At 46.3% G+C, this 12238-nt stretch overlaps 1 protein-coding gene across 1 annotated transcript in view; it reads left to right on the forward strand.

The window, feature by feature from the left end:
- Positions 1 to 12238, forward strand: part of TLL2 (tolloid like 2) — a 92532-nt gene that overhangs the window by 14314 nt on the left and 65980 nt on the right. Inside the window, 1 exon segment of the mRNA XM_086751775.1 lies at positions 11286 to 11396. Within this exon segment, the coding sequence (XP_086607901.1) occupies positions 11286 to 11396 (111 nt within the window).

Below are 12238 nucleotides of genomic sequence, written 5' to 3' on the forward strand. Positions count from 1 at the left end.
CAGGCTGGCTGGCTCCTCTGTCATGTGTCTCTAAAGGTACAAATCCAGAGAGGTATTGGGACAGATTGCGAACAAGGCTTACAAGCTGCAGAAGGGGAAGCAGAAGATCCTGTTTACTCTATACAAATGATGAGAAAAGGCAGTAACTGTTTTTTTCAGGCTTTTTTTTTTTTGTAAGAGTTTAAAATGGGCAGGGGATGAGCAGAGGGGTATGGCATGTTTTAGGGAGCTCTAGTTGTCCTTGCAGCAGCCTGGGCTCTGGGCTGTGTCACGCTGAGCTAGCAGCACAGTTCCTATCTGGGGCATCACTGTATCCTGCAGGATTATCCCCTTCTGGGAAAGCCACCTCTTTGGATTGCATGGCACTAGAGGTCAGGTTCCCGTGATCAATGTGAGTTACTTGGGAAACATCTGTTTCTGGGCAAATTGGTGGTACGGGAATTTCCCTTAGATGCACAGTGCAGGTGTGAGTCTCTTCTCGGGCATTGATGGGCCAAGCCCTTCCCCAGGCTTATGGGCACCAGCAACCACCTACAAGCACAGGCAGCCCCTATGCAGCGGGAATTTCTTTTGCTGTAAGCATCAAAGGCTTCAAATATAAGCCCAATGTGTTTTCAATCTTAAGAAGTGAACCAAACAACTATTTGTGATGACAAATACTGGTATTTTGGCTTATGGACAAACCTGGGTGCAGCATCTCTTGGGATGTGTTTTGATCTCTCCTTTCCCCCCTCCCCCCGTAATTTTGCTCATATGTTTCTTTGAACCAATTTTGCCCGCAGTGAGACTCACCCGGAAGCATCCCTGTCACAGGCATTACTCCAGTAATGTTTTGCATACTGCAGGGGGTGGAGCGCTCCATTTTGCAAGGTTATTTTTAACTCCTAAATACTTGTGGCGAGACCAGTCCAGCATGGTGGCTGGATCCTTCACAAGGACGGGCTGCGCTCCGCTGCCAGGGTGAGTGATTTCCACTCCTCCTGCTTGGGGTGCAGCTGTAATTTTCCCTGCGTAGCATCTACCTCTGGGGACCGTTTGTAAAGTTTGGTTTTGAAGAGGGAGGAAAGGAGGTAAAATCTACTGGTCTTCTTTTGTTGTGTATTTGGTTTTGAGTTTTCCTGGGGGGAGAGGAGAAAAAATACTTTTGTGTGTTGCCCCGTATTGACACAACGTAAATGCTGTGTTTCAGACTGCTTCACAGCTCAGCCTGTGCCTGGGACACTGCTGGTGCCAACCTGCTTCCTCTTTGGTTTTCCTCCTAAACTTGTGTTGCTTACTGCTTTGCTGTGTTGTGCTGTCGGACAGACTCACCTGTTTCCGTTGCTGTCACCTCTTGCTTTTCCCTGATGCTGTGATTTCGCAGCTTGTGAGGGTCCCAGTCCTGTGAGGTGCTGAGCCTTTCTTTCCCTGGAGCGAGCTCAGTGGTCAGTGGTCCTTGCTGGTTTGCAGAGCAGGAATGTGGCATTTGCCCAGTTCCTGAGATCTCGTGCAAGGATGGCTGCTTATTTATTTATTTATTTATTTATTGTCTGTTCTGCTGGGACACCTATGCCTGGCTGAGGGCATGAACCCCGCTAAGGGGGTGCCTTTGGTTATGTCCCATGCCCCCACCATGCCATTCAGGGCTGCAGCCACTAATCTCATTCTGATCTCTTCATTGTTGTGGTTTTGGCAACCCAAATTCCTTACCCAGGCCTGAGAATTTAAGATCAGCATATTTGCATGACTGATCGGATTTGTCTCGCTTCTATGACGACATTGTTTCTATGGAAAATTAATGGATTCTCACGTTGTATTTTTAATGGCTGAAACCACCCCCCTGCCACCCTCCCATCCCTGAGAGGGGAAGTCTGTAAACAGCTCAAATAAGCTATCCACCGTAAAGAGCTCCCATTTCTTTCCTGTCTGCTGTTCGTTTATTTTCTCTCTTCCAACAGTGCTGCAACACTCCTCTCCTGGTGTTGGTGGATAAAGAACAATAAGTAAAATGAGCCTATGTTTGCTTTCCTTGTCTGGCCCTCGAATAGATGTGATCTGTCATGAACTTCCCCCTTTCATTCAGGACCATGTGGTTTTAAATTGTCAGCCTACCTTTAAAACTGGCTGCAAGCAGTCCTGGGTTGTTACCTTCCTTTTTTTGAGGATGCGGCTCATTTAATCACTCCGCTTCTGTTCACTTTTGCGATGAGCCAATTTCTTCTGCGAGTGGGCTGGTGACAGCGAAGTTCTAGCCTGTTTGTTTGGGTCACCCATTCCCCTGCTGCATTGCTTGGGGTGAAAACAGTCAGGTTTTGACACCTAATGCATCAGGGAAAAGGGGCAGGTTTTGCAAAGGAACCTGTAATGGTTGGCTCTGCATTTTGGGCACGGCTGATGAAATGCCCTCAGTAGGGGACAACACTTAGCCACTGAACCACTCCAAATGAAGTTTAGAGTTACAGCAGTTTTAGTCTTAAATTTTCTTCTGCAATCTCTAAGGTTATTATTCTTCAACTTAATTTGAAGGAATAAATCCAAGGCAAGTCCCATGGTATAGGAATTACCTAAGGAGAAGGTCTGACCTGGATTGTCTCCTCCTGGAAGACTGAAGCTGGTGGCCAGAAGGCTCAGAAGAGCTCTTGTGGGACAACTGATGTTGCATGGGTGCAATGTTTTAGGTCAACATCTCCTAACTCATAGTACCAAGAAAGTAGTGTTGAACAAGCACCTGAATGCCTGAGACAGAAACCGCTGGCAGCCAGTACCCATGCTTGTCCTTGGGATGATGCTGGGGTGAGCAGGTGATCCCTAACTGCCCCCAGCCTTAAATGGTTTACTGCTGAAAATCAGGGCATGCGTCCCCCACAGCGTGACAGTCCTTTCCAAAAGAGCTTGCTCCATTGCTGCATAGCTGGACTGCACTCAGTTGTCCTTATTGTCCTGCTTGCCCCAGACTGGGCTTGTGCACTGGGGTGTGCTTGCTGCTAAAGATCTTGCTTTCAGCCCCACGAGCCCAAGGTGAGATGATGTCTCCTTCTGAGGGTAGGTTAAGTTTTTGGGGACCTCAATTGAGCTTTGCGTTCCTGTCTTCTGGTCTTAGGTCCGGATATCTGGAGTACACGTCCAGCCTGGTACCACAGCCAGGCAGTTGTGTTTGCAAGTGGAATAGGCTTTGTGTTAGTGCTTTGGTAATTAAGATGCACTTCTACAAAGGGCAGGCAAGAAACTACGGGGACCTGACTGCTTAGTTACTTAGGATGAAAATTTTGCCAGTTTTTTAGGCAAAAATACTGTAGGTATGGAGATAAGGTGATTGATCTGAATTCTTGCGGTGGAGAGAGAAAATGAGGCAGGAAAGAATCCACTCTGTGCTGGCAGAGCCTGGGCTGAAGCAGTCGGCTGTGCAAAGTGTTACTTTTCTGGATGCGATTGTTGCTTAGGGCTTTGGATTATATTAGCGTGGAAAAAATGCCTTTGAGTGAAGGGCCACAAATCATAGCTGGGCCAATGGGGAGGGAAAGAGGACTGTAAAATAGGAAATCAATTTAATACTCGGTGGGTGTTTGCAGCATGCTCACCCTTCCTTCAAATTGCCAAAGGAAAGATTAATTAAAGTTATATTCAGCAGCAAAAATGATGGAGGGTGTGAGATGGGGCTTGCATGGTACAGCTTTCTCCATAATTAATTGACAAAGGCATTCTTGGATTTCATTACCCTGAACCTTGCCATCTCCTGCTCTTAAAGGCCAGCCGAAGCAATGCTGAATTTGCAAGCCAATGTTGCTGTCCCTGTAGGTTGAGCTAACGAGGAACACTTCATAGGCACTTGGGGAAGGTGCTGCCTCTGTCAGGTGGTGCCACTTTATGGGTCCTGTCATTTAGGATCAGAACATGAAATGGTTTTATCTACTTGTGGCTTGTGGTTCCTAGTTCCTCCTTCCACCAAGGCTGGGAGCTGTACACACTGCAAGGTGGAGGAGCTGGCAGGGGATGGAGATAGCTGGTGGATAGGTCTCTCGTCTCTGTCTACTGCCTTTATTGAGTCAGAATAACTTTTGAGCAAGATGTGACAAAAGCTATAGGAGGCCAGGGCTTGTCTGGACCACTTGTTAACTGTCAAATAGGGAGAGAATTGCACATGGCTCCCCTTTCCCTGCATCATATTCCAGCTGCCATCTGTGTCCCTTCTGTACTTTTCATGAAAAGCTGCACCTGATCAGTGCTGTCTTTGTGAGAGGTTTCTCCTGCTTGCACCAGCTGCTTTTCGGGGCTATTGTGTATTACTTTCTCTCCACCTCTCTGGGGTAGGCTGTGGAGACACCAGGGCTTTGCCCTTGTGAATGAGTTTTAGAAGCCAACTCCTGTAAGCTGAGGTGCAGCCCAAAATGCCAGGTTCTCTGACTTAGAGCATTTCCTCCCAAATTTTCCCTTGAAGATCTTCACTTGATGATTTGATGCCAGAACTTCCCTTGAATGAGGCTGGATATGGAGCTTTCTGCTCTTGTCCCTCTGAAAAGGAGCTGTGGCAGCCCTCCCTAAGGATGTTAAACACTTCACAGTGCCAGAGGGAGTTTCTCCGTACCACGCTGTTATAAGGGGAAGCTCTGCTGTCTGCCCAGTAGTCCAAGGTCTGGCAATCCTGAAAGTTTGTTTCCTCTGTTGATTTCCATGATAAATTACTGAAAATGCTCACTCGTGAAGGGCTGGGAGGTGTACAGCAGACTGAAGCTTTGGATTAATTGGATGCCGCAGCTCCAGTCTTTACTGGCAGTGTGAGCACCATGGCCGTGTCCGAGTTCTGCCTATTGTGCATTATTGCTGTGATGGCTGATAGTGCCTGGCTGTGGAATACTGCAGAAAAGAACTTGTGTTTAAAAAAATATATGCATATGTAACAGTCTGTTGATGCAAGGCCAGCACTAGATGTTCCTAAAATCAATTGTAATTGATTAGGCCAAGAAGAGGAATAAAGCGGTCGCAGCTTAGTGCAAATGCAGGGTTTGGCACCTCTTGTAGCAGCTAGGACAGAAGAAACAATGGCTGAGTGGGTTAAGTGATATGAAGTTGGCAAATCAAGGAGCAATTTTTAAACTTTTTTTTTTTTTGGCAAGGGCATCTTGCCAGGCAAGACAAGATAGCAGGTCTTTTCCAAGTCAGCACCGACTTTTCCCCTGTGTGTCTCTGAACTTTGTGTAACTTAGCAGACAGACCCATGAACACTACTCCTGTTAGGAAGGTGCCAGCTGTGCAGTTTATGGATGTTGGTAGCTAAATACACAAAATGTATGCTTTTTCATCAGCCCTGGATGCTCTAAAGAGACATTGCTGCTTCATAGTCCACTGGCTTAGTACAGTAAATACAAATTTATTTTTTTTTTTATAGCCTACCTTATGTGCTTGCTCAAATGCTAAGCAATAGCGAATGGAGAGAGTCCAGGCAAGGATGGGGTGGTGTCCAGCTGAGGACTACACACTAGGGTGGAGGGAAGAAGTGCTGAGCTGGCAGAAACCACAGAGGGAGAATCTCATTTTGAAGTGGGGGCATGCTGCTTGCACTTGGGAACAAGCTGGATCGGAAAGCCCTTCCTGGCTTGTGAGAAAGGAGGGTGCTGAAACTGAGCCCACTCCTCAGCAGACTGGAGCATCCATGGCCACGGCAGAGCTGGACGGGAACAGGAAGGGCCCCTGTGTCCATTGGCAGCAGGAGGGGGCCAGGGTTGCCTGGGCAGAGGGACCACCAAGTGGGTTGCAGAGCTTGATTTTGCTTGCACGGGAGTGAGGTCTGCAAGTGAATGTAACTACCTGTGGGGTGGCTCTGTGCATGTCTGTCTGTGTTGGGCGGTAGGGATCAAAATACAGACATTTGTGTGTCCATGGTAGCTTCTTCCTAAAGTCTGTTTGCCTAGATGTAAAATGTGGCCAAGAGGCACTCTGCAGACTGCGTAAAGCTTTCGGGGAGAACAATTCAGAGATGCACAGCCAAAGCCCTGTCTTGTATCAGCACTGCCATGGGACACACACCGTCACCTAGAGCAGAAAGCAGAGAGAGCAAAAATATTATGAAGCTCACACAGCTCAGTTTAACTTGAATGGAAACAGGAGGGGTTCAACCAGTCCCTTGGGCCTTGCACGCTGGGTTACAGGGCAGCAGCATCCTTAACCCTATAAGGCAGCTGGAGAGCTGGGCAACAGCCATCTCCTGCAGTGCTCTCTTAGGAAGAGGCAGGTGTTTAACCATTTAAGAGCCCGTAGAGGGAGCTGCTTTGCTGCCTGTGGCGTGGATTTCCCACTCTGTGTGTTTGCATTGTGCCATCATTGTACCAAGAACGGATCCGTAGATCACTGGGCTGGAGTCACTGCCATGTCGATGTGGAAAAGATGAAGACCTTGATTGAGGAAGCAACCAGCAGCAGGAGAGTTATGAATATTCAAATGAAAAGATCTTTCTCCTAAGCTAATTATGGCAGGCACTATAATCCATGCCGCTGAATTATTCTGTTCTTGGCTTAAATAACAAGGCACTCAGCCAAGGGAGAGCATGTGTCATTCCTTAATGCTGGTCATTGCATAGGCTCACATGTATGTTTGCAGCTTTGGGCAAACTCAAGCCCAAAGTATTTCTTTGTTCCTGCATCATCAACTTTCAGGAAAGGAAATTCATTGAACATAAGTCAGAATTTCTGGCCTAATTCGGTCTCCTGCAAATAACTTCCCAAGAGAGGGTGCTGTGGGAGCACCGCACATGATAATTTAGGCAATTTAGATTTCTGCAGAAGTCTGAACAGGCATTCACACTCTGATTCCCAGAAGGTTTTGATATTCTTGAAATATTTGTTGCCGTTTAGGAGTGGACCGTTGTCTTAGACATTTTTCCACAAACTGAGACTCCTTTCTGAAACAAAACATGTTCCCTGGGCAGTTACTGACATACAGTAACTTAGTGTGGCTCTGGCCTCACAGAAAGAGGGCTCCGTTGGCTCAAGTTAGAAGGCATAGTCCTCAGTCCAGGTTTAGATCCCATTCAGCACCTAAAACCTGCCATTCCTTAATAAAAGCTTCAGTAGTTGAGAGAGTCTATGTTTGAGACAGTGTGGGATGGAGGGAGCTTTCCTGGCAGGCAGGGTACGCCTGTTCCCAGGACCTCTCTTTCTGTGAATATGTCACAGCTGTTCCTGATGGGTGCTAGAGGGAAAATTGCAGTGGTCTCCCATAGCACCTAGAGGGTGACTGCTTTGCTGGTCCCTGTCATGAGAGTAAATCTATGGCCTGTGCTAATGCCTTGGTGCAAGGATGGGGGCTTCCTGGTGAAGGGTCGTGGCAGGCATATAGGTGAAAGTTTTGCTCCAGCTTAGTGGCTGGAGATCAGTTCAAACACAGACATTGGGTGACATTTCTCACGCATGGAGTTATGTTCTCCTTATACGAGCTCAACTGATTTTTGTGTACTTGTATAAAGTTGGAGCTGACTGTGATTAGGGTGAAAAATACCTGTCCTCAGGTATTTGTCTTTGAGTGTTAGAGATCAGCCTCCTTTTAACAAATCACAATATTGCGTTTTGTTTTGAGATATATTTTTAGGAACAACGCTTTCTGGCTGAATACTAGAAGATTTTCTTGGTGATCTTTTTTTCCTACTTTGTCTTTGAGGGGAAAAAAAAATAGAAAGGGCAAGAATTTTATTAAAAGACCTGAATGAAACACACTTTTCATAGAAAGGAATATTTTAAACTGTTGTGAGCACTTTTGTATTGAGTTCTCATAAGAGACAGCAAAACTATTTTTCTCCCCTGAAATCAGATTGTGCTACTTGGAACTAAGGAAAGGAGAAAATGCAAGCAGAGAATGGGAGAAGGGAGTTGCTTGAGGGTGCTGGGGTGATAAATGAGGCTGGATGTGATTTGCAGAGAAGAGCAGTGAAGACTTTAGAAAGAAGACACTTTGAGCCATCACATTGCTGTGGAGTGGGAGCCTACCAGAGGCCCCCCCCCCCACCCCCCCATATTACTGTGGAAAATGAGGACTGTGAAGGCATTGGTGGGTTTGGACTCTGCACTTGTGTGAGAAGCACCTGGAGAAACTGTGCAGCCTGTCCCTTCCTAGAAGATGTTCTCCTTCCCAGTGCCATCTGCCATACCTTCCAGGCGTCATGGCACCTCTGTGCTCCGCGCTCAGTGCAGACACCAGGGTGAGGACTCTTTTCCTGGGGGACAAAGGTGCTGAAAACAGAGGCAGCTTCCCAGTCTGCTTTTTTTCATTTAAGTGCTGGATTTGTTTGCTAAACACAGTTGCCCTTCCCCTTTGCCTCAACAGACAAATGCTGTCTGGCTACGTATGCTGGGACATGGTGAGGCTCGACATTGAGGGTGGTTGGTGCAGGTTATTAGTCCAGTGTGGAAGCAAACTCTCTCATATTGGCTCCATCAGCCTCAATAAGAGCTGCTCTGCTCTCACTATGCAGAGCGATTGTTGCGTCTTCTTAAAGAAAAGCTGGCACACTGCTGCACGGAGTGTTAAGAGTTTGTACCTGGCTGTACATTGCAGAGCTCTCTGCCAAGAGAAATACTGGTTTCCAAGTTTGTTAGCCTGCTTTTTGGAGACTTCAATTTTTTTGTTTGTTTGTTTTTGTTTTCTTTTTTGGAAATCCTCCCACATTAAATTAAAAAGACGACCTTGGTAAAGGAAATCAGAAGGGATGCTTTGAGATGCTTCATTTGCCAGCAGTCTCTGAACTTGTGACCCTTTAAAATAAAGTACTTGGGCTTTCCTGTGGGATGGCTCCCTTGGGGTGGAAGCAAGCATCTTTCAGGCTTGCGTGCCTTTAGGAAGGAGCCTTTGACAGCACAGGAGAAGTTGCAGTGCAGCACTCTCAGCCGGGACTTCCAGCGAGGAAAGTTGTTCAGCTGTTTCTGGACTGTGATAAATCATGGTTCCCCTGGAGCACGCTGGAACTGCGGAGAGCTGGAAATGAATGCTAGGGAAACTCGGCTTTTGTAGTGGGCTGTCTTTCAGGATGATGCATGGCTTTGTAACAGAAAGAGATTCCTTTGCTAGAGCTGGGAGAAAACGTAACAAGTCTGTTGATGTAAATCCATGCTGCAGGCTTGTCCTGAGAGCTGTGCTTTGGCATGGGCTGTCAGCCTGAGAAACAAACTGTGTGGTACTGATGGAAAAGAGCCACTGAGAGCCCAAGGTGGTGGCAGTTTGGGGCTGAAATAGGACGATAGGTTTGGCAGGAGGATAGGGAATGGATAGTTGGCCAATATAATAGTGACTTACCGAATATAGTGGGGAGGGAATCGGATGGCGTGGGATGCTATTTGCATCTCTGCCCCTTGACTGCTACTGCAAATAACTTCTCTGGATGGATTAAAATGTCTTTTCTTCAAATTGCAGTCACAGAAGCACATCTCTGGGAAAGACCAATGGCAGAAAGCAATCAGCTTGGGATGTTTGGCCATCCTAGTAGACTTTTTAGATGGTGAGGATCTGAGAGTATTTTAGGTTCTTCTCTGTTCATGACAAGGGCTTGGATTGCCAAGAAGTTGGGGAAAGCCCGAGTTTTGTGTTTGTGTAGCAAACAGAAGCTTTGCCCTAGTTATAATTGATGTCAGTCTGTGTATAGGTTTTATCTGCACTAGCTGTGGTGTCTTCTGGAGCTGTTTGGTAGTGCTGTTAAGGAGACCCAACCAAAAAGCCAGAGGCAGCCTCCTTTGAGGCTGTCTTCCATTCCTCTGCTGTGGGCAGGTAACTAGAGGGAGACAGCTTAGTTCCAGGGAAAGGGGGAAGCAGCTGAGTCCCACTTTGCTCATGCCAGGGCTTTGCTGCTCGTAGCAGCTCTTGGTAGGGGCAGTTTATGGTAACTGCTATGTGTTCAGTAGCAGGCAGAGACTCCTTGCTGTTCCCATGTCCTAGACCAGCGATGTTGGCAAATGCTGTTGCACCGACTGAGGTGCTGAGATGCAGAATAGAGGAGGCAAGTACCACATCAGAACTGGTGCCGTGTTGTATCAGAAAAAACTCTCTCAGTTAACCTTTCATAGTTCGATTGCCACAGATTTGATTGCAAGTTTCTCATATTTAGGCAAAGGTCCCTATTTCATTTGGTCTGGCAGTAAAAGTGAGATGATCAATAAAACCCATTGGTTTTCCAGGCCTAGCATACTTTGATCAGTGATGTTGCTGGTGTAGCAATGGGATGTTTTTATCCCCCAAGTAATGCAAACGTTGTTGGCTTAACAAGAGAAGAAAAAAATTATTCTATCAGATCTGGTCAGTGTTGCAGACAGTGACTCAACATTCCTCCTTGTCTGACTTACTGAGTTCCTTGAACTGTACCACCAATTAATTTGCTCAGTTTTTTTATATTTTTCATCAGCCTACACAGGCTTCTCATGTGAGTTTTAACAGCTCTGTAACCTGTTTGTTATCTCTGGACGATCTGTTTTGCTTGGTCAACTGCTTCATAGCCTGTGTTTATTTTGTTCAAATTCTCAAAATGGTAACTATACACTGCAGCATCAACTTGGTCAGGATACTCCTGGGGTATAATTTTTTCCACTCAAATGATTTCCAGTCTGTTTCTCTGAGCTGTGAATGTCGAGGTATCTATTTGTTTACCTTATTTTCATGGCTTCTGGCTGAAACTCAAGGATTTTTACAAAATTAAACACTCTGCAAACTTTAATCTGGGTAACTGATCCACAAGGGGACAAACAACTGGCATTTCTCCACCAAAGTGGAAACAGTCAGCTGGCTCTCAGCTTGGATTTAGAGCAACGCGGTGTGTCCGAGTGCTAACCATGTGTTTGAGGTCCTGCAGGCTGACAGCTGTAGCCTTTAGGTATAGGCTGCTGAGCTTGCCTGCTTCACCGCTGTCCTCCTGTCTTATGCAAACTGTTAGCCTGGGGATGGTACGGATGCAACATCTCAGTCGAGATCTGAGCTGTGACTTAGCTAGCTCCTTCACACTAAGTAGGGAAATGCCAGTGATTGTCCCTTTTGTAGCCTTTAATGAAGGGGGAACACCACCACCTTAGTGCCTGGTTGACAGCCAGACCTGTAAGGAGTAACACAAGGAATCCCAGCTAATCATCTCCTTTTAATGGGTCTGCACAGTGGCTTAATTCAAATGCTGTCACCTGGGCCTCCATCAATGTCCACTCCGTCTGTACTTTTGAAACTGCTGCTGTGTATTACTCTTTTCTGGTCCACGGAGTAATTGCCTTTTAAGTGCAATACGGGCCATGTAGGAACGTACTTTCCCTCCAAAATGAAAACTAAACTAATTGCAGTTTGTTTCTCTCCAGCTGCCTTTTGGGGAGATATCGCTTTAGATGAAGATGATCTGAAGCTGTTTCAAATAGACAGAACTGTTGACTTAACAAAGCACTCAGATGGCAACGCAAGACACACTTCAGGTAAGGGCAGCCCGGGGGTGGCGATGCTTTCTTTCCCCTGCTTGTATCCTTAGGGAGGAAGGAGTTCCCTCTCCCTCGTGACGTCTGTTCCTACAGCCAGGAAGGTGTATGCAGAGCTTAGTTATGCAACTGGGGGTGGGATCCAACTCTGAGCTTTGTTAAATAAGTCGCAATTTGATGTAGCCAAATTCTGTCTTCTCTGAGGGAGAAGATTTTCAAATTTACAGCACTGGTCTCTTTCTACGAGGAACTGCCTTTCTGCCAATTTGGAAGCAAATGAAGTTTGCCACTTGGTTGAGCCACTTGGTTTGGCATTAGTTTTGACTCTTATTGTCCTCCTCCCTTTTATTGCAATGCATGATCTTAATAGAATAGTGCATTTTTTTCAGTTGTCTACTTAGGTAAAATCCACTGCCGTCTTGCATACAGACTACCCTTGAAGTGATGTTGTAACTGAAACAGTCTAACAAGTGTGTTGATTTTCTGTAAAGCCAATAGAAGAGGTAACATGCTTATGCTGCCACCCCTACACAGCTCTTATGTATGCTCCATCTTGTGCCAGACCAGAGTTGTTTCTTGACTCTGGAGCTTGCTTTGAACTCCAACTCTATCAGACTCTGAAATACTCTGTAACTGATTTTGGGGATTTGGAGGGCTCCCTGCAGTATTGTTGCTTCTGCTCCACTTTATGCTGAAAGAGAGAAATTGTTGGGGAGTCTGTGCTCTGAGAGATACCAGAGGGACTGGAGACAGAGCAGGTCAGGACAAACTTATGTTCTCTCTCTGCTGTTACACTCTTAGGTTAGCAAGTAGGGTGAAAGGTTGGGTAGAGAAATAAATAA

Source organism: Chlamydotis macqueenii, chromosome 7, assembly GCF_036417535.1.
Source record: "Chlamydotis macqueenii isolate bChlMac1 chromosome 7, bChlMac1.mat, whole genome shotgun sequence".
Classification (NCBI taxonomy): Eukaryota; Metazoa; Chordata; class Aves; order Otidiformes; family Otididae; genus Chlamydotis; species Chlamydotis macqueenii.